At 40.7% G+C, this 26,401-nt stretch overlaps 1 protein-coding gene across 3 annotated transcripts; it reads right to left on the bottom strand.

Moving 5' to 3' along the window:
• Positions 1–1,386: 1,386 nt before the first annotated feature.
• On the bottom strand, positions 1,387–24,484 carry COPS3 (COP9 signalosome subunit 3; the record flags this gene model as incomplete). Of its 3 annotated transcripts, XM_084237222.1 has the most annotated exons (12): positions 1,387–1,715; positions 2,055–2,135; positions 2,998–3,111; positions 7,797–7,883; positions 11,428–11,601; positions 12,909–13,049; positions 15,333–15,512; positions 16,787–16,879; positions 18,899–18,948; positions 19,040–19,152; positions 20,703–20,832; positions 24,430–24,484. In XM_084237222.1, the coding sequence occupies 12 exons, from the start codon at positions 24,482–24,484 to the stop codon at positions 1,662–1,664; spliced, it is 1,272 nt and encodes a 423-aa protein (XP_084093348.1). In that variant the 3' UTR covers positions 1,387–1,661. The 3 variants fall into 3 exon arrangements, with proteins under 3 accessions (XP_084093348.1, XP_084093349.1, XP_084093350.1); XM_084237223.1 differs by lacking the exon at positions 11,428–11,601; XM_084237224.1 differs by lacking the exons at positions 18,899–18,948; positions 20,703–20,832; positions 24,430–24,484 and having other exon boundaries at positions 19,040–19,072.
• Between the last annotated feature and the right edge of the window lie 1,917 nt (positions 24,485–26,401).

Below are 26,401 nucleotides of genomic sequence, written 5' to 3'. Positions count from 1 at the left end.
GCAGATACCACCCTTAGGGCATCAGGAACAACGGGAAGATTGAGATCAGAATTTAGTAGGCTAGAGACCTGTTGGGGAAGAAGAGAGACTGGCATTCCTTGGGGGTGTTGGGCTCTGTGGCTAATTCTAGAAAGATGGGAGACAACCTGCTCACTGCAGCTGCTGGAACCATCCTTGTCAGGGTGAAGTTGTTCAACAGGAAGCAGTCAGCATGGAGCCTTTTTCCTCCCTAGCTTTCTGGTCTGCCTCCTTCCCCCTGCCTGCCCCGCCCTGCCCCCCTCCTCCCAAATAATAACCCACAATCAAAGTAGAGTTCATAAAGATGGGTATAAAGCTGAGGCACAATCATGATCAGTGCTCCACCAATCCTCTATAAAGTTTTATTGGAACATGGCCATACCCATTCATTTATGGCTTGTGACTGCTTTCCTGGGGCAAAATTGGTACTCGCACAGGCCAGTGACTAGGAGAGCCTCTCTACTAGGGGCAACTTTGTAATTGACTCCTGAGATTTCAGAGTTTCTTTTTGTAAATAATGAAAAGGTGGCTGACTAACAACCAGACACACTGAAGTGACTGTTACTAGTGAGAAACACTTAAAGGCCCAAAATTGATGTGGTTTAATCTGACCTACTTCACAAAGGCCCTTCACCATTCTTGGGCTAGATCAGTGAGTCCTGATCAACACACTTCAGAGTTCTGAGGGACCCTGAATAATCAAAAGACAACTGTGCAGTTGAACTAAACATGTTTCTTTTTTTTTTTTTTAATAGAGGCATGTTTATTTATTTGTTTGTTTGTTTGTTTTGTTTATACATGCACTGGGTACAGTCAGAAGTGCGGGAGGGTGAGAGAATTCACCAGAGCCAGAGCGGGGAGCAGAGCAGGCAGAAAGACCGAAGCACACTGCTGAGGGGAGCAGCGGGCGGCAGGAGAGGTCTGCGCGCCATGTGGGACCCTCCTCAGGTGACCGGGGAGCAGCCGGGGATCGAACCGGCGCCGCAGAGGTCGCCGGCAGCTTCGCAACCCAGCGCTCAACCACTGCGCCACCGGGGAGGCCCCGAACTAAACATGTTTCTAAAAGAAAAATCTGCAAAGTCTGGCATCTATCTCATAAAAAGCCATTCTCACCAGGAAGGTAGCATTAAAGAGCTTAACAGCATCTCTTTAACCCATAATTCTAAACATGTTGATTCTACTTATTAAGAATCAGCTTCTGCCTTATGGATGCTCCCAGCTTTTTTATAATTATTGAGGCAACTGATATCAAGTCTAGATTCAAATTTTCCAAAAATTCCTAAAATTGATTTTTGTTCACAGTGGATGTATTCTTTTAAAATCTTTTTGTAGGGTTGAAGTGATACAGAAGACACATCAATTTTCAAGTAGTTTAAAACAAAAATGTAGATTTAATGCAGTAACAACATTAATCTGAGGATAAATAAATCCACAACAGATTTTAAAGTTTAAATTTTTTTTTTCTTTCTTTGCAGAGAGAATGGTTTTCTGAAAGCACATAGGACTGAAGATGTCAAAACAAAACAAGATGTAATGTCTTAATGTCCAGGTGAAACAGGCGTGGTCCTCCCTGCTGCCCTCCTAACTCTTGTCACTGGCCATGGTGATAGCTTCTTTAGTTTCACTCAGGATGGAGGTCATTTTCAAGAGTAACTGGATGGTTTGTTTCCTGAATCATCTTCTTGTGATCCCATGCTCTGTAAAGGTGAAAGTGAGGTAGTGTATTTTGTTTGCCTTTGTCGAGGGTTCCCCATCAGACCCCAACAAGCACTCCTAGTCCCTCCCAGAGGCAGGCATTAGGTATACAATGAAGAGGAGGCAATTCCTGGAACTTGCCTATGTATCCCTAAATAGACTTATTATTTTCAAGTCGTTTGAAAATGCTCTCAACAGGTGTCTCTGTGAACTCAGTGATAAAGTTTTCAAGAATTTCTGGTAACTAAACATTTAATCTGAAACCAAGTTCATGTTCATGATCTGGGAACATCCCTTCTCTATCCAATCCACTTCTAGTTAGGGAGGGTCACCTTAATCACCTTTTGCACGAACTGGGGATTCACTGTGATCTCCTGATCCATGGCCTTCAGTCGCTCATCCAACTCGATGCATTTCAGCATCTGTTGATAGACACATTTCTGGTTAGGAGCAGACTTAGGTCAATTACATTCTTTGAAACCTAGACTACTATTATGGATTCTACAGGCTCACTGCATATCCCGTAACATCCCAGTGCTATCTCACAAAGCACCCCACAATCAGATTATCTTTTGCTGCAAAACCTAAAATAAAAATTCACAAGTGGGATAAACATTACACATCGATTCAGACAACATTCACCATCAAATAAGTTACAAAAGTCCTCAATTTTCATTTTTTTAAAACTTAGAGTTGCAAAACAAGGATCGTGGAGGTACACTATAATGTGTTTCTTTTAAGGTTTCTGAGATTTAATGTCTAGTTTAATTCATTTTCCTTATCAGAGGCAAGAAAAACACACGCAAGCCCAGCTCAGGCACAGACTCCAGAGTGGCAGAATATGAGATGACTCACAGGAGGAGATGACCACTCTGGTGCACAGCTACTGCCTACAGGGAACTTCGGGACAGGTTTCCTCTTCTCCTCCAGCCACCTGACATATCCCACTTCTGACAGAAAGTTGTTTCCTGACCTTCCAACTGGAAACTGTATTTTAACTACAGAAACATGGTTCTGAAAGTGGTGACTGGGTCTAGGTACAATTGTATTGTAAGGACTTTCACATATTTTAGGAGCTGAAGCAGGCTTTCATGAGCTAGATAGGAAATCTAACCTATAACTATATGGTGAGTTTTAAGCAGCCTTTTTTGAAATTAACTTTCTAGGAAGGAAGATGTCTGTAAATTGGGAACTACCTATACTATACAAAACTAAGATCACCCAGATTTCAAACAACACCTAACACATCAATCAAGAAAACAAAAGCCCAATGTTCATATTTACCTCCTGATCAATGTTATGAAGCATGGCTGGGTTATTATATTTTTCAGGGTTATCATGGAAACTGACCATACCATCCTTCTGATTAATACTTGCAAAAATTTCACCATCTTCTATCTATGAAAAAAGAAATCAGGAAAGCATTTTAGATCAAACACTATGTGAAAAATATGGTGATATAATCAAGGGAGGGCACAGAAAGTAATACATAAATTTATGTGTATTTTTAAACATTTATTCAACACATATATATATTGAACATTTACTATGTGCTAGGTAGGCACCCTTATAAATGCTAAGCAGGGGCTTCCCTGGTGGCACAAGGGGTTAAGTCTCAGCACTATGAAGCTATTGGCAGTCACTGCCATGAGTTCGATCCCTGGCCAGGGAGCTAACCCACATGGCACAGCAGACCTCTCCTGTCTCACTTACTGCTCCCCTCAGCAGTGTATTTCAGTCGATCAGCAGTGTATTTCAGTTGATCCACCTGTTCTGCTCCCTACTCTGTCTCTGGTGAGTCCTCTCACCCACCCCCCTGCCACCCCCGCCCCTCTGGCTTATATGCCAGCTCTTATATGCATAAATAAATAAAATAAATCTTTATAAAAAAACACACAATGCCATTTACATTAACATCTGCCCCAATGAAATGTTTAGTATCAATCTAAAAATATGTGTACAAGACCTATATGAAAAAAAAAAATACAAAATTATGGAGGCTACCAAAAAGAACTAAATAAAGAGGTATTTCATGTTCATGGGTAAAGAAACTCACAATTGTCAACATATCAGTTCTTCTCAACTTCATCCAGAGAGTCAATGCAATCTTAACCAAAATCCCCAGCAAGCTATTTTGTGGATACTGACAAACTAATTCTGAAGTATATATGGAGAGGTAAAAGACCTAGAAAGGTCAACACAATATTGAAGAAGAACAAAGATGAAGAACTGACCTTACCCAACTTTAAGATTAACTGTAAAGCTACATTATTCAAGACAGTGTGGTGTTGGCAAAAAAAAAAAAAAAAAAAAAAAAGTAAGTAGGTTCATGGAATAGAATAGAGCCCAGAAATAGATTCTCATAAAAACGGTCAACTGATATTTGACAGTGGAGCAAAGATGATGCAATTGAGCAAAGAGAGTCTTTACAACAAATGGTGCTGAAAAAATTACACATTCATATGCAAAAAGAAGAAAATCTAGACACAGACTATGCACCCTTCCTAAAAACGAGCTCAAACTGGATCATAACCTAAATGTAAAAAGCAAAACTGGGGCCTCCCCGGTGGCTCAGCGGGTTGAGCGCTGCCCTGTGAAGCTGTCCACAGCCTCTGCGGCATAAGTTAGATTCCCAGCTGGCCAGGGAGAAACCCACATGGCGTGGCAGACCTCTCCTGCCTCGCCCACTGCTCCCTTCAGCAGTGTCTTCGGTCCATCTGCGTGTTCTGCTCCCCGCTCTGTCTCTGGTGAATTCTCTCAACCTCCCGTGCCTCTGACCTGTACCCCAGTTCTTGTATAAATAAATAAATCTTTAAAAAAAAAAAAGCAAAACTGTAAAACTCCTAGAAGAAAACCAATATATAACACCAAAAGCACAATCTACGAAAGAACTAATTTTTTTTTAATTTTATTTTAGAGGCATGTTTTATTTATTTATTTGTTTGTTTGTTTGTTTGTTTTTGTTTTATACATGCACTGGGTATAGTCAGAAGCGCGGGAGGGTGAGAGAATTCACCAAAGCCAGAGTGGGGAGCAGAGCAGGCAGAAGAACCGAAGTACACTGCTGAGGGGAGCAGAGGGCGGCGGGAGGGGTCTGCGCGCCTTGTGGGACCCTCCTCCAGTGGCCGGGGAGCAGCCGGGGATCAAACCGGCGCCACAGAGGTCGCGGGCAGCTTCGCAACCCAGCGCTCAACCGCTGCGCCACCGGGGAGGCCCCGAAAGAACTAATTGATAAGCTGGACTTCATTAAAATTATAAAATTGCTCTGCAACAGACAATGTCAAGAGAATGAGAAGACAAACAAAGATAGGGGGAAAAATACTTGCAAGAGACATAAAAATATACAACGAACTTAAAAAAAAATCAGTAAGAAAACAAACCAATTAAAAATGGGTCAAAAACCTAAATAGACACTTCATCAAAAAAGTAAGACAGAGATGGCAAACAAGCATGTGAAAAGATGCTCCAAGGGTCTGCCTGGTGGCACAAGGGGTTGAGACCCGGCACTACGAAGCTATCCACAGCCACTGCAGCACAACATGAGTTTGATCCCCGGCTAGCCAGGGAGCTGGTCCACATGGCACTACAGAGCTTTCCTGTCTCACCCACTGCTCCCCTCAGCAGTGTATTTCAGTCAATCTGCCTGTTCTGTTCCCTACTCTGTCTCTGGTAAATCCTCTCAACATCCACACCTCTGGCCTACACTCCAGCTCTTGTATGCATAAATAAATCTTAAAAAAAAAAAAAAGATGCTCCACTGTTATATGACACCAGGGAAATGCAAATTAAAACAGCAAAAAGATAACCATTACATATCTACTAGACTGTCCAAAATCTGAAACACTGACAACACCAATTGATAAAGATGAGGAACAACAGGAACTCTAATTCATTACCGGTGGGAATGCAAAATGGCACAGCCAACTTGGGAAAATGTTTGGCAGTTCCTTAAAAAACTAAACATATTCTTACTACATGACTGAGCAATCACACTCCTTGGTATTTAGCCAAAGAATCTGAAAATATGTTCACACAAAAATCTGCCCACAGTTTATAGCATCTTCATTTATAATAGCCAAAATCTGAAGGCACCAAAATTCCTTCAGAAGGTGAGCAGGTAAAATGTGGTATATACAAATAATGGAATATTACTTAGTGCTAAAAAGAAATAAGATATCAAGCCATGAAAAGACATGCAGACCCTTAAATGCATTATACTAAGTGAAAGAAGTCAATCTGAAAAGGTTATATTCTGTAGGATTTCAACTGTATGACATTCTGGAAAAGGCAAAATTATGGAGACATTAAAAGATGAGTGGTTGCAGGAGTCGGAGAGAGAGTAGAGGGATATAAAGTTAGAGCACTGAGGATTTTCAGATAGTGAAAATACTCTGCAAGATACCATAATGGTGGATACACATTTGTCCAAAGCCAAAGAATGTACACCACCAAGCTTGAACTCTAATGTAAACTATGGACTGATTTTCAGTGCAGGTTCATCAATTATAACATATGACCCCCCCCTCTGGTGGGGGATGTTGAAAATCAGGGAAGTTATGCATGTGTGGGGGTAGGAGACATATGGGAAGTCAACTGTACCTTCTACTCAGTTTTGCTATAGATCTCTAGCTACTCTAAAAATATATAGTCTCGTCTTTATATACCTTATGCTCTAGGGCAGGGTTTTTCAAACTTGGCAATACTGACATTTTAGACCTGGTAATTCTTTGTTGTGGAGACTGTCCTATGTGTGCTATAGGATGTTTAGCAGCACCCTGGCCTCTATCCATTAGATTTGAGTAGCACCCCTAGTTGTGACAACCAAAGTATTTTAAGACATTACCAGATGTGCCCTGGCAGACAAAACACCCCTGATTAATCAAGAGTCTGTCAGGGCGTATCTGGGTTGGTCAAGCACTGTTCAAAACCCACTCCTCCTTTGATGTCCAAAGCTTTTTCTCTTTCTACGTCCTGGCTGGTTCCCTTATGACTTATGTATTTCTTCTTACGCACCAATAAAGTGTGAGTTCCTAGGGGAGACCCTGTAGCATATTCATTCTGTATAACCCATTTGGGGTTAGCAAGGTGCTCTTAGCGGGCACTCCAAGGCTGGTTAAGTAAGACTGGTCATGTTTGTTTGGAGTGTGGTGTGTATTTTGAGGGTTATGTTAAAAGAAAGGGAAAAAAAAAAAAAACCACCTCAAAACTTTTTACATTGAACTCTGAAAATACTCCATTATCACAATGAAACATAGTTTTCTTACTCTGTATCCTGATATGGCATTGCTACTGAAATCATAGGGGAGGTCATCTATGGAAAAATGTAGAATGCTGACTTTCCACACCTAAGATTTGCCTGACCTGGGCTGAGAACATAGGTTTGTGGATCAGATCAGCCATGTATTTATATAACTAAATGGGCGGGTAGATTATAATATATCAACTTGGGGAGTTACTCTGCAGTCATGAAGTGATGCTCAGTGAAATCTGGAGTGGGAAAATGCAACTGAGAAGTGATAAGCAGTGGTATTAGGTATTCTGTTAATATCAGTATACAGTCTCATAAACCAGACACTAAGTATGTGGATGTCTGTTCAGCATCCTTGTGTCTACTACTCTGCATGTAGTCATGGGCTGGCACTGTCCACAAGGAGCTAGCTCAAGTCAGACCACAATCCATGATGTCACTAAGCACATGGCCTAGTTGAGCAGGCCTTTCTCAGTGCAGGTGGCAGTGCCCTGGCCCACACACAGATACACGTTTGACCTTATCATGCATCAGCATATCCAGTAGCATCCAGTTTATGCCTCTTTGCGCATTTGAAATATTTCACAAGTGTTTTAAATGTTTGCAAAAACTCTGACAATGAGAATAAGGAACATAAATGGGACACAAGTGTATATATCATGTGAGTACATGTAACTGGAAACTCCATGGAGATTAAGGAAATAAATCAAAATGATCATTGTGGTTGACTGTGGATGCCCCCTTCACCTTTTTTTAAGTTTTCTATAATAAACACCTGTCACTTTGTCAAGGACAAAAACTCACTCATTAACTTTTCAAAAATAAAAACACTTACCATGTGTAGGACATATTTTTCTGCCTCTTGAGGTCCAGATAACTGCACACGACTTGCCATATCTTGTAATGATAGTGTTAAAAAGGTCTGAAATTCAAAAGCAGAATTAACCACAGTAGAGACAAAGGAAATTTTACTAAATGTGTACATAATTCTGAGTTATTGATATTAAAAATTTACTTTCCATTATTGTACAAAATTACTTGTTTGTGATGATGACTTGAAATTGATGAACCTGGTGGTTTCATTTTTCAGTTTTCTACAAAAGTAGTGCCTTTAGAAATGTATCCAGGGGCCTCCCTGGTGGCACAGGGGGTTAAAACACAACCTATGAAGCTGTCCACAGCCTCTGCAGCATGAGTTCAATATCTGGCCCCCAGCCAGCCAGGGAGCATCCCACAGGGCACAGCAGACCTCTCCTGACTCGCCTGCTGCTCCCCTCAGCAGTGTACTTTGGTCAATTTGCCTTTTCTGTTCCCCACTCTGTCTCTAGTGGATCTTCTCACCCCCTGCCCCCCACCTCTGGCCCATACCCCAGCTCTTGTATGCATAAATAAATCTTTAAAAAAAAAATATATCCACATACTTTCTTATGTGTCTGAAATGACCTATGTGGAGGTTAGTGCTGCTGAGGGAGCACAAGATAGGAGACCACCTCACTGGCCATCAAGAGAGGACTACTATGCAATTGTAAGACATATTAAAAAGAATGAGGACACTTCATGAACAGAAAAGGTATCCAAGATATGTACACTGTTAAATATAAAAAAGGAAGATGCAGAGATGCATATAAAATAGTAACATCTGTAAAACACAGGGGAAGGATGTGTATGTACATGCTTGAGTGCATATGTGCTTCCTCGTGCACATGCCCCAGAAGGATACTCAACAAACTGGTAATATTTGGTTTGCCTCTAAGAAAAGAAATGGGGTAACAGGAAAAGAAAAGGGGTTGAAGTAATAGGAACTGAATGGAGATACTACATCTCTTGATTTTTATATTTAAAATGTATTATCAAAGAAAATGAAAATACCACATTCATCTCTCAAAATTCAAACAAAAATATATAAATAAATGGGGGGTTAGGAGGAAACACAGGTTTACCACTGCTCTGCCTGGGACCTGATGAAAATGTTCCCTTTCAGGAACAAATTAAAGAGCTCTTCTTTTCATGGCAGCAGGCAATTATTCACAACAAATGTATTTTCAGAGCAGAGTATGTTAAAATCCTGATCTCAAAAATTCATGTAAGTCAATGACAAAAAAATCTACATATGCTTTAGCTCAGAGTAGCACCCAAGAAAATGAAATTATTTTTAATCTTAAGACGTACATAAGTAGTTTAATACAAACGAGGACTCAAAAGTAAACATTTCTAAATACTAAAATTATGATTTTTCCTATTTTGAAACGAATAAAAACTTCCACCTGAATTTCCATCAATAAAGAACTGTTGATGACGATCCATCTGTGTAACAGACTATAATGTGAGGTAACTTATATAGGCTTTCGTTGCCATGGGAAAGGGTTTAAGACGTACTGAACAAAAAGAGCAGGGTACAGAAAAGCAAATAGAATATGATCCCAATTACATTTAATTGGGAGCACTTATATATACACAGACAGAAAAGAGGAATCTAGAAAAGAGTCCACCTGAGTGGCAAACTGAACACCTTGCAATAACTCCTTGTTCCTAGTTGACTTCCAGCTAGCAATGCTATGGGACACTGTTCCCATCACAACACTGACAGTGTACCATTGAGACTTGTAAAGTTTTTTACATTTTGGATTTTGAGTAGAAAGACTAAGAATGCTACAAAATTCTTTGACATTACCCCCCACCCTTTCATTATTCTGGCACTGAAGCATGATATCAAAAAACATAAGTGCCACCATCAAAGACTTAATCTTCTGACTAGACACATCCTTGTCCAGCAGCTAGGATGGCCCTTCCTTAGGTCCCCTGGGCAGTGGACCCCAATCAACTATGAGTCAGCACACACAGGATGCAGGACAGTGATGACCATGGAGTCACTTTCCCAGCTTGGACTGACCGCCCACACCCTTTCTGTTTGGGCAAACTCATTTTCTGGATTTATCCAATCCAAGAGAAAAACTGCACTTTTCTACACTGATTTCTAAAAGTATAAACTATCAGCTTACTCTAAAGTGATAGACTGTGGCTGACTATTTCACAAGATAGTTAACCGATGACTTTTTTGCAGTGATGTCTACTTTCTAAAGTTCTCATTCTTCATTTAACTTTTACTTAACATTTTCTATAATTTTTTGGAATATACACTGTTTTTTACCTTTAACATTTTTATTGTTTTACCTAAATCTCAAGTACTAGTCACAAACAAGTGGACCAAATAGAAATTTTGTGGGCCAAATTAGGCTCCTATCCTTGAATCTCTTAGATCCTCATCTTTTTTAGCCTGTGGGTTCAGATGGTTTTTCTCTGGCCGACAGGTTACATTTGTTTCTGATCTTTCTTGACTTGCTTTCTCTTTCACATTCTTTATTTTCCTCTTAGAAATTAACCTTTTACTAATTCTCTGGCTTTCTATGTTAGTCAGGTAGTTATAATTATTCTCTCTAAAGTACTTAGAAGGAGTTACTTCTCTCAATCAGTGATCACTTCCTCACCTTCCTTCCTCTTTTCCTTGAGGGACATTTCTTTTGCCTGGTTTACCTGCCTCCATGCCATTCCCTACTCATCCCTCTTTTCCAGTTTCTCAAGGCCTCACACTGACAACTCCATTATCCTTTCCCCTCCTCTATCCAGAGCCCAGTGACCCTCCCCATTGCTAGGTCCCCTAACAATAGACATCCCCATTCTTGCTCCTCCCTTTCCTCACCCACCACTGCTGATATGGAGCAGAAGATGTGCACAGGAAGAGAGTTTCCATGCTCTCATCAGCATGAACTGCTGTTTCTGCCTATACTACTTATCAAGAGAAAAAAAAAGCAATCCTATTTAAATTGCTCTTAGACAGTCTATTACTTGCAGCATATGCCTTCCTAACTCAAGGAGAATTTCATCTTCCTTCTTACTCTTTTCTGTACATTTGAACACTTTATAAGTATTATTTCCTAGAAACAAAAACCATCAGGTTATTTTCACTTTGAAAGTAAAAATAATGTGAGTGGTTTATCTCTCAGGGTTCAACTGCACATAGCTCATGCAAGCCTTGCCTGAGCAGTAATGGCAGAGTCATACTGTGCTCAAAGGAAAAGTTAAAAAAAAGGAAAAGTTCTCAGCACAGCATGAGAGCCCAAGGCCAGTCACAGGCACTTAGACCTGCATCAGTAACCAACACCCATGTGCCCAAGGGCTATTTCCCTCTCACAGGCTACCTTTCTCTGCATCCCCAGGTAGCTGCATCTCCTACCTGTATTCCTTTGCACCTGTTCCTCTTCTCAAATACCCTGCTCTAGCCCTGAAAAGACCAAAAGGTATAAATCAAACTCTTTCTAAGAAATCAACTGCAAGAACTCTTTCTTAGTATAGAAACCCTATCACACTTTATTCCTGTGCCTCCTTCCTCAGTGTTGAGTAGGAAAAGAGAGGAGAAACAGCCCAGGGGGGGGTCACAAGATGCCATCTGGGAGCAGTATCTTCCTTACCTTTGTTAGCCTTTGAATATTCTTCTTATAAAGAGAGGACAAGCATTGCTTCACCAGACCCATGTTGTTATCACGAGTAAAAGTTTCGCTGTGCTTATTTACCAGGTTGCGGAGTTCTGAGGGATTATTGGTTGAATAAACTTGTGCTAATTCATGGTATGCATTGCTAAGAGGCTAAAGGTTTGAAGGTTGGGGGAAAAATCATATTAAAACATTAGAGGAATAAAACTTGTAAAGAAAGCAAAAGAAAACATGATACTATTTTTTAACAAGTACATTCAATATCCTATGTTGTCATAACCACAAACCAAGTTGTTATTTACCAAAAGCAAATTCCTTGTTTTAAGACCAAAGATAGAAATTCAGCATGGAGAATTTATTGACAAATTTATTGTCAAGAAAACTTGGTAGTACCAAGCAAATAACTGCATAGCAGGTGAAAGCACACTGCATTTAGTAAAGGCACACATGTCTTTTTATTCCTCTATCAGTGGCTCTTTCTTTTTTCTATTGATAAATTACATTGGGAAGGAGGTAAAATTTCCATCATTCTCAACTCTGTCTCATACACATATACACCTCACCAAATGCATTTCAACAGCTACTTGAGCCAATAAGAAGACAGGAACAAGTGAAGTAAAGGTGGCTGAGGGCCTATTAACAACTGGAGGAGCTTTAGGCATTTTATATGTTAATCTCTACTTTAAATATTAAGCAATTGGGGCAGTGGTCCAAGAGGAGCACAGGTAGAAACTAGATTCAAGCCCATAGTCTAAAGTCTGTTCTGTTCACCATTTATAATATAATTACAAGCTACTAAGTCTTACGAATGATGCCCTTGAGTCATAAAGACCTCACTTTATTTATAAAAACCATTTTTTCCAAAACAGGCCAGCTCAAGGGCCACCTAAAGGAGACTGAGGAATTCTCCAAAATGAACTAAGAACTGTTACCCTAAACCTCCTCTGCCTATCACTCTTCATGGGATTTGAAGGAGCTCTCTTAACTACCTTCCCTTCCCTTGTGTCCGTGACCAGACAGTCCAAAGCCCTGGAAAACAGAATAGGGCTCTTAGGACACTTGGATCTCTTCAACAAGATAGGTTAAAAATCTCATCACGAAGATTTTCAACTATCCTGAATTCTAGTTTTTTACAAAGAGCAGGGTAATGTTATCAAAACAATCATGAACTTTTAACCCTCTGCACTGTTTTTTTTAAACCAGAGCATCTATTTCACAATTAGAAATGGATTCCTGAGAATCCCAAACAATGGGTCAGAGTGTGTGGACTGGACAGAATGTGAGAACCTGCCACAACTGCAGCTCCTAGACTCCCAGTAGACAATTAATACTTGTCTGCTAACTTGAAGATGCCAGGAGAGCTAACTCATTACAAAATAAAATTACAGAGCTATGTATCACTACAATTTCCATCTGGACCTAACAAGATACCCAAGAAAGCGGTTTTATTAAAAACTCACCTTAATGAATCTTCCCACAATTTGAGATGTATATTTCGGAAGCTGTTGTACTTTGCCAAGTAATATCAAAGAAACTAGAATATACTTTTTATATGATTCCAACATGATATGACTGACCGCCATGGCAGGGGTAGTTATAGCCTGAGCAAGAGAAGACTAGTTATAGTGTGAAGAGAACACACCAGAACAAGCCACCACATGTCCCACTTTAAGAAAACAATACTTACATTAGGTGTCCTGCTAGTATTAGTTTTATAACGTCTCTGAGGTATAAGTCACTCCCTACTTTCCCCACCCCCTAATCCTAGGCAACCATCTCTACTTTATGTGTCTATGGGTCTGCCTAGTATGGACATTTTATATACATGGCATAAATACATGTTTTCAAGGTTCATCCATCTTGTAATTTGTGTCAGTGCCTAATTCTAGTGTATAAGCATACAAAACCATTTATTCTTGTTTCCACCTTGCCCGCTATTCCACTATGAGCAACGCTGCTGTGAGCACTCGTGTACATTGTTGTGTGGACATTTATCTTCACTTATTATGGATATACTCCTACAAGTAAACATGCTGGGTCATACGGTAACTTTATGTTTAACAATTTGAGGAACTCCCCAACTGTTTTCATACTATTTTACAATCCCATTGGCAATTACGACGGGTTTCAAATTCTCCACATCCTCAACAATACTTGTTATTACTGGCTATCTCATTTTAAGTTTTATCCAGTGAAATGGCATCACATTGTGGTTTTGTTTTGCATTTCCCTAATGACAAGGAATGATGAGGACCCAGTCGTGTCTTTATTGGTCATCTATATATCTTCTTCAGAGAAATGTTAAATTTTAGTGTCTACCACTGGGTTGTAAGAGGTCTGCATATTCTGGATATAAGCCTCTTATCAGAAATAGTATTTGCAAATACTTTCTCTTGTTAAGCTTTCATTTTCTTTCTCCTGGATTTATGAAGGTTAAGAATTGAAAACTATGATACTCAAATGTTTCAAATCAAAATCCAAATCAGAGCACCTGTAAAAAAGGCATTTCTCTTGAGATTACTCTACAGATATCCTGCACCCATGTAAGTGCAGAAGGATGCAGGTACACTGAAACACTGTTTCAACAGTAAAACAGCAGACTCTACTTACATGTCCATCAATCAAGGACCAGTAACTAGCTAATTTAATACACAGCATGGTAAGAAAATGAAGTTTTTGTTTTCACTTTTAGTTTGGTATAATGCTGTATGACCTGAATTTTTTCCAATAAGTGCATCCTTCTTTTGGGCTTTTTAAAGCATCATCTTTTGGAATTAAAGTACCAATACCACCTATAATTGCATGCATATCATTAAAGCACAGGGGCAGGAAGACTGACCTAGACAATGCTTGTCATTAGGGCAAAAGAGAAAATAAGTGAACTTTTGGGTAAAAGGTTTATGTCTATAAATATGGAACTTTTTTTTTTAACATTTTAACTATTCACAATAGAAATACTTTCTAAGTACATTGCAGTTTCCTGCCCTTTTTATTGCCGACATCTTCTTTATATTTCTAGATTATCAGTTATATTGGGTTATTAAAATATAGTACATTCAGCAGCTATGAAGTATGTGCTTGTAAATTTTCCAGAGAAGTCACCCTGAACATTTTACCTGCTTAGACACATCCTTTAATGACACTGTTCCTGCCCATGAACACCTTCTGCTAACTTTCCCTAGACCCCCTTTGCTGTACTTGTCAGCCCCCACTCAATGAGGCAATGCTCAGTCACAGATCTTCATGTGTGTACTGATGTTAGTACTTAAACAAAACTGTGAGCTCTTTAAATTTAGGCATACTTAAGTGTGTTATGAATAAAATAGGAACATCTGATGAATTTGCCTCAAAACATTGGTATTAGTTAATACCGTATATCTTTTACAGACTATTGAATAAACTTCCAGCATATTCTATATAATTGTGTAGTATATCTCCTAACACAAACCATTACATAGACACAGACTAAAGTGGAAGGGACTTTTCATTGTGTACTTTGAATTTTGAACCATGAGACTAGAGAATATTTCACTTGTTAAAATAAAACTTAACAAAATATCATATATGGCTTTAGAAGAAGAAATTTCAAAGACCATTCAGTTCAATCTCATCTCTACACACAAAGGAATCTATAAAGGTAGAGATGTACAGTTAGGGTGCAAGCAGCAGAATCTAAATTAGACCTCACCAATTGGTCCTCTTCCCTCCACTACTACTGCTCCAACTAAGGAGCAGATAACCACCATTTAGTTAGCATGGTCTTTGAAAGAACCTCACCTCAGACTCACAGGCCTGGGCTCAGCCTCATCCAGTTGTAAGCCAAAAGGGACTTCTTTGATCACACAAATCAAAATAACCCCAGGGACATTTAGAGAGGTGATTACCTGTTCATAAAAGTAGAGTGCTCTTTCAAAGTTCTTCAGCCCAGTATAGATCATTCCTCCATAATAATAATAACATAAAAAGTGCTTTGCATCATAGGCTCCGTTCTCTTTACAAATATCCATCATGTCCACATCAAGATATGGTAGGGCAGGCTTAAAGCATTTTGCCAGCAAACAAAGCTGTGAAAATTTTTTATTAAATCATCATTTTAATTTTAACTTGGAAGGCTTTAGCAGAAGAAACAAATTTGTATTCTAGAAAGTTCAAGAAAATGATATTTTGTTTTATATGTTATTCATCAAAATGATCTACATGCTGATACTCATTTACTTAAGCATTCAGATTAAAATAGCATTTCTTTACAAAAGATGAAGCTGCTATTAGATAAAGCACTACACAGATGAATCAAAGTCCCCCATTTGTTTACAGATAGGCAAACAAGTGTGTCCTTTTTCTCCCAGCTGAACTATTGAAAGGAAATAGACCAGCATGGTATGGGAGAAAAAAAGGAAAATCTTTTCTTCAAGCACTTCTTTTCAATTTCTGAATCCTTTACTTAAGTGTATACAGGAAACCATGCAAGTCAAGCAAGCAAATACATGGCAAAGTTCTGTCTCTGGATGATGGTGATACAAACTCCTGTGCACTTAAGATTAGTGCACTTTCACCATATGAATAATGAATTCAACTACAGGTTTTTTAAAAATAAAGCAAAAATAAAAATAAAGAAAGCATATATATCTTCAATTGAAACTAAAACATGCATTTGAAATAATCCATGTAACATGTTATTCAATAAGGAAACAATCGAAAAACTCCTCAGGGACTGGTTAAACTCATATTATGGATCCCTCTGCAGCTGTGAATCACTGATATGGAATCGTCTCCAAGACTTATTGAGCAGACAAAAGTAAAATCCATAAGAACATGTATATATTACTACTATTTGTGTAAAATATATATATACATATATATAAACAGTTTGCATGAATGTTCATAAAATTCTTTGGAAGGATACACAAGAAACTACTATCACTGGTTTCCTTTGGAGAGAAGAGTTGCTGGGTGGCTAGCAAACAGTGTGTTAGGGAGAGTTCATTATATACACCCTCTCTTTTGTCTTCTGGATTTTGAAACAAATAAAATAAATAACACTTTAAGATATAAGAAGTTGCTGTGCTTATTTTTAGGTTCCACAATTCCTGAAAAATGAGTTGGGATTTTTAAAAACATCACAAGTATTAATTACACTATTCTGCTCACATCACAAGTTTACCAGCTGAGCCCCATTCTATAGTTGCCATCCCAGAGCCTCCTGAAAATTCCTTTACTAATGTAATAGAACATACTACAGCCTCCACTAAATTGCCTTTACTATCTCATCTGGTGTAGAGCAAACCCACAACCAATCTTCCACCTCTGGATCAATGATTTACACTCTTTAGTAACTTACCTGGCAGAGATCAGCATGTATTGAGGTCAGCTGGTTTGTATTCATCTGCATCTTGTCTATGGCTTGCTTAAGGATACCAATTCCTCGCAGGGGCTGTCAGAAATGACATCTCTTTCAGATAAGTTCTCAAAGTTGGCAGCACATTGGATCTTATGTTGTCACTTACAAATAAAAAACAACACTAATTGATAGGTTCCTTTAAATAACAATATGAGGTTTCCATACTCTTTCAGGAAATTTCCGATCCTATTCAGTCAGAAAATGTTTTCTGAAACTATGATATTTGGAGTAATTTAGCGCCATTTTTTAAATCATAAAGCTATTTTTACAAAGATCAATAATTAAAAGCAGTATTATAATACTTTCTCAAGTGTTCATTATTTTCACAAATAAAAATCATTCAAATTAAAAAAAAACATTTTTTTTAAAGATTTATTTATTTATGCATACAAGATATAGGGTACAGGCCAGAGGTGTGAGGAGTGAGAGGATTCACCAGAGACAGAGTGGGGAGCAGAACAGGCAAAATGACTGAAATACACTCCTGAGGGGAGCAGTGGATGAGTCAGGAGAGGTCTGTTGTGCCATGTGGGTAGCTTCCTGGCTGGGTATCAAACTCATGCTGCAGTGGCTGCAGATAGCTTCATAGGTTGTGTCTTAACCCTTTGTGCCACCAGGGAGGCCAAAAATCATTCAAATTTTTGATGATGAATACTACATTAACTGAAACTTAATTGTGGATAAGAAAGTTGGCCTTTCCCAAGGGACAGTCTAGGTATCAACTACAAATTCTCTATGACATCTTTTACCTGATAGTAAATTGCTTGAAACTGATACCACAAGTTATAAATGGACTGTTTCCTGCCCCGATTATAAATAAGGAGACCAAATTTCACGTGAGGTATAGTTTCTAGCTAGGAGATGTGACCACAAAATAATTGAGTAACTTACATGGTTTTTTCAGTAAAGACTTGTGGATTTTTTTAAAACATCTCTTACGAACCAGAATTTATCCAACAAAAACACCAGCTGGCTCTTTCTGTTTTCAGTTTCCTTCAAACCACTAATCTTAAAGTTCATTTCAAATCAAAAAGAAACACCTAAATTTTAATTTGTGTCAATATTACAAAAGATAAAAGACCAAAGTTCTGATCCAGATTAAAAGAGACTAAAAAGACATGAAAATACATGTAACTCATAATATGAAACTTTTTGTTATAAAGGTCATTGGTGAAACAGCTGGTAAAGTCTGAATATAACTATTTATTGATTAAATGCTTATATCAGTGTTTACCCCCTAAAGTTGATGATCATTATGTTATAGTTACATGAGAGAATGTCCTAATTTTTTGGAAACAATCATTATTTAGGGTAAGGGACTCATATCTCCAATTTACTCCCCAAAAGCTCAGAAAGAGAAAAAAGTACCTGGAGAATTTGGATAAAGAACACATGGGAATTCTTTATATTATTATTTTTTAAAAAGATGTATTTATTTATACAAGCACTGGGGTACAGGCCAGGGGTGCAGGAGGGTGAGAGAATCTACCAGTGACTGAGTGGGGAACAGAACAGGCAGAAGGACCAAAATACACTGCTGGTGGGAGCAGTGGGTGAGACAGGAGAGGTCTGTCGTGCCATGTGGGAATCTCCCCGGCCAGGCCAGAATCCAACGGGTGCCACAGAGGCTGTGGACAGCCTCACAGAGCTGCGCTCAACCCGCTGCGCCACCGGGGAGGCCTGGGTATTCTTTATATTAATCTTGCAACTTTTTATAAAGCTTAAAAGTACCATAACCAAAAGTTAAAAGTTTAGACAAACAAAAAATGAAACATTTTACAAAATAAAGGACACTAGAAGGGTAGTTTCAAAAACCAGAAGCAATAGCCAATAGCAGCAACCTCACCTGGGGGACCACTTCTCCCTGCATCTCAGGGTCCTCACCCGATGGAGGGCTAGCTGTTCTGACACCAAATGTTTTGCGTGTTCTAACGTAATCACATATATCTAAGTGTTAGGATTCTTACTACTAACCTGGAACCTTAACAAACTAGTTCACTAGGTAAGTTAGATATATGAAAGAACTATAACTACTTAAGTAACATTTCTTACCTGTTTTCTTTCCACAAGCGCATTTGTTAACTGATGGCAAAGCCCAGCAACTAGACATAATAACAAAATATTGAAAATAAAAATGCATTCAGTAGGAAACAAACACATTAGTGGAAAAGAACAATACGATGTTTAGCTTACAAGTGTCTGTTGCATATCGAATGTGCTCCCCATTACAAGTACTGATGAAAAGCTGAACCTGTGAGAATAACGTTTCGAAGTCAGGAACACTGGGCATAGAAAACTTCACAAACCTAGAAAAAAAGAGAAAAGAACCCATTATCCTGATAATTTGCAGGGGAGATGGGGAAAGAAAGAGGAGGAAGGATAAATATGGAAGCAACTTAGGCCAGAAGCCCATCTTGTTTCCAAAGATGGGCATGAAATGAAATGAGGCACAGGATTTTTAAAAACGAACAGCCAGAGTCTACAAGATTCTCCAGCCTGGTTTCTTTGTATAATCAAGACAGAGACATAGTTTAAGAAATCTTCACTGACTACATTTCTCAGCAGGGCTTTCTGTCATGATGGAAGTGGTATATAACTGTGTTGTCCCACACAGTAGGTGCATGTGGCTTGTACCACCAAGCAACTGAATCTTTATTTCTATTTTTTTAAATAAAAAGATTAAGATCATATTTACAATCTTTCTTACGTGTAAAATTTTAATATACTAGATGTTTCCTGCATGGCTTGTCATGGTCCGCAGGACTCTGAGAAGCTGGAGGAATATGCAGGTGCAGACTCAAAGCCCAGCTTTACCTCCAACATTGTGGTAAGGGATCATACATCATGGGGCACTGCCCTGTGCTCCCCTATGCCCAGGAGAGTGACCTCCTAGGGTATTCACGTTGGAAAATCTTTATTTCATTTTAATTATCTTACATGTAAATTACCAGATGTGGCACATTCTGACAGTTTCTCCTCTAAATTCTTCCTGACACATATCTTCGTCTATGAGATCGAGTGTGAGTGAAGACAAACCCTCACTTTTAGGTCAATTTCTTCTAAGTTTCTATATATTATTTCACCTTTCACAACAACTCTAACACCCCAATTAATGACATGAGAACATCAAGGAAAAAACCAATTCTACTGTTAAGTATATAAAGTTATAGGAACCCTCATGGAAATAAGGTCTGTTTAGTTTTATCTTAAATAGCTTAAATTTATGAAAGTAATCTGAAGCAATACTGCTTTGAATCATTGGTAATTTCATTCAGTATATTCCACTGTACCCTGTTCTACCACTTTTCTTTATTTTCTTTCCAAGCTAGAAAATGTGAATGGGCCTCTCTGGGGGCGCAAGGGGTAAGTCTCAGCATTACGATATTATCCGCAGTCACTGCAGCACGAGTTTGATTCCTGTCTAGGAAGCTGACCCACATGGCACAGCAAACCTTTCCTGTGTTGCCCGCTGCTCCCCTCAGCAGTGTATTTCAGTAGATCCACCTGTTCTGCTCCCCACTCTGTCTCTGGTGAATCCTCTCACCCCTTGCACCTCTGGCCTATACCCCAGCTCTTGTATGCATAAATAAATAAATCTTAAAAAAAAAAAGAAAATGTGAATAAAAGCCTTACAAATGCAAACTACAGTGCCCACGTTTGAGAGGGCCATTCATTTCAAAATTTCAAAATGTGTATAAATGATGAGCTGGGTGAGCAAAATGTAACTACTATGATGTGACTTTAGTTTTGTAAAAGAGCTCAATGTTTACAGGGTTTACTTTTAGACCAAAAGAAAAAAAGTCAGAAAGTGCAGAGTGTTCTTAACAAGCATGAAACTATAAAAGAGGCCTCTCACAAAACAGCAAGGACACCCAAGGAATGCTCCTGTACATCCAGAGCCCCGAGCACAGTGTCCAAATGGGATAAGTTCTTCGCAAGGAGTTCCCCGCTCTTGTTGATCAGTTCACAAAGCTGAGTCATTTGCCCTGGAAAACAAGAATAACACGACCATTGAGTTATAGCATTAACCAAACTGAAGAAGTCTAACCACAGATTACACCTGAGAGCAAGAAGTGCCTAAGGATTATTTCTTCTATCCCCTTCATTTCAGATGAGCACCCAATGGGTGAGAGAAGAACCTCAAAACCACACCTCCCATTGCCCTCTGACCCGCAAAGTCTCCTTTTCCTCCATTCTCTTTTCTAGCCCCCTACGTCAGAAATGAACACATAACTATATAGAACACAGAACCACCACCTTCATTTCCCCCTCTACATCTCAAATGTCATCAAATATGATTTAATTTTACTTCAAAAATGCCTCAGTTCTAATCCTTTCTCTCCCTCTTTTAATTCACATGCTTATCATTTCTTGTCTGGAGTACACTGTAATCTTCCAAATGGTCTGACATAGATCTTCTAAATAGTTTGACTACTTCTACCTTTCTGTCCTCCAACCCACATTCCATACTGGTACCTGTGTGATCTTTCTAAAACGAAAGTCAATCCAATTACTCTGATAACTTGAAATCCAAATGCCTCAGCTCAGTCATATTTAAACAGTAATATTCAAGGGCATGTGGGCGCGCGCGCGCGCACACACACACACACACACACACACACTGCACCCCCAGGCTGCCCTCCTACTACTTCCCTTTACACCTCTAGTCTTTGTTCAAACCTAACACAGAAAATGCAATCATCATTCCAGGATCTCTCACAGTTCTGCCTCTATTTATGCTGTTCTCCTTGCTTAGTGTTTCCTCCTTCACTTTCGTCCCCACCTCCCTTCATTATCAGACTCCTGCTCTTCCTTTAACACTCAGCCTGGACCTTCCTGGACCCTCATCTAATCCCCTCCCTTTCCCTTGGCTAACCTGGATAGTTCTGCTCTCTGCACACCAGGAATTGTGGTGGCTAAGTAATTCAATATAAATGCAGGTGGAGACTGTCTCCTTTCTCCAGCTTCAGAACACACTACCTGCTCAGCAGCCAATCAACCAACAAGCTTGCTGAATTAATCCCAGTTGATCCACTGAGTTTCCCCCCTACATTCCAATGTTAAGGTTTAACAAATAAGTACAGAATCTAATTAGGCTCAAATTGGTAATGTGAAGTAGACGCACTGATTTTAATGGGTTATTCTAAGACACCACAGCCACACTCCACTACTCCAAAATTCCTCCATCTTTCTACAGATGGTAGGGTACTATATAAAACCCCACATACTAATCTCTTTAGTTTCCTCCTTCAGTTCTTTCACATTTTGAACGTCAACTACCCATACCAGCCATTTCTATTTAGTAACTGAAGATTTTTCTTATTAAAGAAAAAAAAAATTAAACAGTATATGGTTAAGGGCCTCCCCGGTGGCGCAGTGGTTGAGCGCTGGGTTGCAAAGCTGCCTGCAGCCTCTGCAGCGCTGGTTCGATCCCCGGCTGCTCCCCGGCCACCAGAGGAGGGTCCCACATGGCGCACAGACCTCTCCTGCCGCCCGCTGCTCCCCTCAGCAGTGTACTTCGGTCCTTCTGCCTGCTCTGCTCCCCGCTCTGGCTCTGGTGAATTCTCTCACCCTCCCGCGCTTCTGACTGTACCCAATGTTTGTACAAATAAATAAGTAAATCTTAAAAAAAAAACCAAAAACAGGATATGGTTAAAACTCATTTGACTGTAGCTAGAAACTTTAATTTCTCATGTTTCTATGTTGAAATACGTTTAATATTCACCAAAAATATTCCATTATTATCACATGCACTGCAAAACAAGAAAAAAAAATTAATGATCTTATTAGGTATCAAGTTTCAAGATAGTAACATAAGTTTACTTGGGAAATGCCATTTCACCATTTTATTATGGATTTCATTAGCAAGTATGAAATCGCTTCTTCTAGTTAAATAATCTGACTTTCCCCCACTAGTTTAAATACATTTACAATTTCAAATACCCAGAATATCTCAGTTCATTATTTTCTCCCCCAATTAAATAAGCAAAACTGAGAAAAGACTTAAAAGCTGGTTCATTATGAAATTATCAGATAGTTAACTAGCACAGGGTCAAAAGTAAGTTTAAGTGCGATTGGATGCATTTGAAGAACCCAAACAGAGATCTGACAAATGAAATTTCCTCCAGAGGAAGCAGGAGATTTTGACATTCCTTCCACTTAATGGTCATGTTAGAACATTCTGAACAATCATACTGGTACTGAGCCTGAGGCACAGAAGTCATGGGCAGTGAAAGAATCGTTTTTATCTCTGCCTGACATACTCTCCTAACGCTGTCTTGCACAGAGCATGCATGCAAGGCTTTCAGGTAAGCGATCCTACCTGATGCTCACAACAGTCCTACTACCATTTTGTAATTGAAAAAACTGGCCCAGGGAAATTAAGAGGCTCACACATAAAGTGACTGACAGATTTCAACTCAAATCTTCTAATCACACATCCCAGGAAGCAGACACTTAAGTGCTTGTGACACAAATGGATTCTTCATTCACACAGACTACAAGCCTGGGCTTTCTTTACCTGTGAGACTAATTTCTATCAGTAAAGAAAAGGCAAGACAATTATTTCATTAAGCAGAGCAGTTAAAAGTTATGAGAGGGAGAGCACCACTCTACTCTCAGGAATGGAAATAAGACCCAGGCGATTAAAGTGATTTATTCAAGGTCACGCAGCATCTAGAACTTTACAAATTAATGGCCATTAACATTTGCAATTAAATTAAATTAACATTAACATTTGCAACTTTATCTACTGCACCTCATATAATAAGCACTGTTCCACATGCTTTCACTAGGTTTCTCTCATTCAATTTTAACAACTATGTAGAGGGGATTATTTTTATTTTTCAGATGGAGAAACTGGGAGCCTTCACAGCTGGCAGCTAATTACTTTAATTCTGAGCCCAGGGCTCTCTATTCAGGTGCTGAGATGAACCAAAAAGCATGAAAGTTATGGGCAAAGTAATAATGGTCACAAACACCACCCCCAGAAACGGAGTGCTACGAGCGAGAGCTCTCTCCGCATTCTGAAGGACTAAAATAGACGCGGAGGTTTCCAGGGCCCGGGCGGGAGAAGGCGAGCCCGGAGCCAGGCACCCAGAAAGGATTCGCCTCGCGCCTGCTGCCCGCGGCCTAGTCTGGAGGTGGCCAGGCGGTCGCCGGGACAGACGAGAAGGAGCACCAATCACCGCAGGCGAGGGGGGGCCGAGGGGCCAATGGGTGCTCGCGAAGGCGTCTGGCGGAAGTCACCGCCCCCAAACTGTCAAGCGCAGCGCCCGGGTGAAAGAGGCCCGGGCTGGGGGGAGGAGAGTGCGGGCGGCCCGAGGGCGGGGAGTAGGCCGGGTGGCCGAGTGCACGGGCCGACGGGCGGGGGCAACAGAGTCCGAGAGCGCGAGGGGCTGTTTTAAACGCAGCCGTGCTCGAGCCCCCCTGATCTAAGCACCGCGACCCCGAGCCCAGCCCCTGAGACGAGCTCGGGGCTAACAGGGCGGTCCCAGCCCTCCGCGTTGGAAGCTGGGGGTACAGGCCCGTCCCCAGGGCCCAGAGGGCCCGCCCAGGCTCAGCCCGGCGGCCCAGGGCCTCACCTTGAGCCGAGAGCTGTCGGACACTGTTCACGAATTGCTCCAGGGCGGACGCCATGTTTCCCCCGGGCGGCCCGAGCGGCAGAGGCGGCTCGCGCGGGAAAAGGCGGCCGCTCTGGGAGGAGGGGCCGCGGCGATCCACCAGAGGGCCGCGAGCGCGGCCTAACGTCACTTCCGCCAGGTCAAGCACCGCGAGATCTCACCTACCTGGGACCCGGTTACTGTTTCCATGGAAACGGCTGGGCTCCCTCACCATAGCCAGGCTTTGGCTTACTTGTCATCTTTCTTAATTCTGTGAACCTGTGAAATTTTCTCCCTATGTTTAATGGGGCTAATGGGCAGAGGTTTAAACAACTCATAATCAAGCACATGGTTTCCAGATTTTGCTGGGACTGGTTGTCCTGTTTTCCACGTGGCCAAATCCTTCAAGCCTGGCTTATTGCCACCTCTTCCCGGAGGTAGAACATAGACCCCGGAACCAGGAAGGCAGCCTGGTTGCAAATCCCTTTTCCATCACTTAATAGCTATGTGACTTTGGGCAAATTATTTTGCCTTCCTCTGCCCTGTTTTCTCCATCTGTAAAATAACTACAATGATCTCAGTCACATAAAGCCTAGCACATAGTGAGAACGCTGTTTTCATTCAAGATACATGTTGGAACCTCCCTGGTGGTGCAAGGGGTTAAGTCTCAGCACTATGAAGCTATTGGTAGCCACTGCAGCACAAGTTTGATACCGGGACTGGGAGCTAACCCACATGGTGCAGCAGACCTCTCCTGTCTCTCAGGCTAATCCCCTCAGCAGTGTATTTCAGTCAGTCTGCCTGTTCTGCTCCCCACTCTGTCTCTGGTGCTGCTTTGGGAGAGAGTTGGCAGCAAGGAGTTCCTGCATAAGCACAGGCAGGCAGAAGGACTGCTGCCCCATGCCAGTGAAGAGATTGAACTGATATAGTCTTCTCTTTGGAAGGGGCTTATTCCTTTGTGGAGTGTTTTGTTTTGATTTTTCCGAATAACTATGTAGAATTTGGAAAGGACCAGCGGTTCCATAATGGTCCTCAATTTCCATAGCCTCACCTTCAGGTCTGGGCCCCATTACAGTTGGACACTTGCTTGGGTCTGCTCACTGTGACTCTACAGCAGTCTGACGCCTGATTGGGTCTGCGCCTCGTGATCTAGAGGTTGGCACCTAAGGATTTTTACTTTCTATAGCTGGTTTAATGACTATGCTAATCACTTCTACCCCACCTCCAACTCCCAGCTTTGTGTAAGCCGGGTTTCTAGGCTTGTGGCGCCTCCTTTCCAAGCTTTCTATTCATTTCCTCCATCAGTAGGGACTGGGTAAATAAACGTGCTTTAAAAATTTCATCCAGGGCCTCCCTGGTGGTGCAGTGGGTTGAGTGCAGCACTATGAAGCTGTCCGCAGCCTCTGCAGCACAGGTTTGATTCCTGGCCAGCCAGGGAGATTCCCACATGGCACCGCAGACCTCCTCCTGTCTCTCCTGCTGCTCCCCTCAGCATTGTACTTCGTCAGTCTGCCTGTTCTGCTCCCGGCTCTGTCTCTGGTGAATTCTCTCACCCTCCCGTGCCTCTGGCCTGTACCCCAGTTCTTGTATAAATAAATCTTTTTAAAAATTTCATACAATATATTTAGTGGGCACCTATAATGTGTTATGCTAGGCAATAGCAATACACTGACAAGTAAACAGTCATGATTCTTCTCTCCTGCAGAGAGTGAACAAATAAAGACCCTACGAAAAATGGGTAGTGGTCTGAAGGATGGACCAAGGTTCTCATGAAACAGAGGAAGATGACATAGCCTGGGGAAGACAGGGAAGACTTTCTTGAGGAAATGACACAAATAGAGCCCTGAAGAAAGTAGGATTCAATAAGGGGAAGGGGGTTTTCACAAGCAAGAGTGATGGAGGATAAGGATAGAAAAGTTGGAAAGGAGGTGGCACAAGACCAGAAACCTGGCTC

This window comes from Talpa europaea (genome assembly GCF_964194135.1).
Source record: "Talpa europaea genome assembly, chromosome: 7".
NCBI classification, from domain to species: domain Eukaryota; kingdom Metazoa; phylum Chordata; class Mammalia; order Eulipotyphla; family Talpidae; genus Talpa; species Talpa europaea.
Note: the sequence above shows the minus strand (reverse complement) of the source record. Positions and strands in the feature narration are given on the sequence as shown.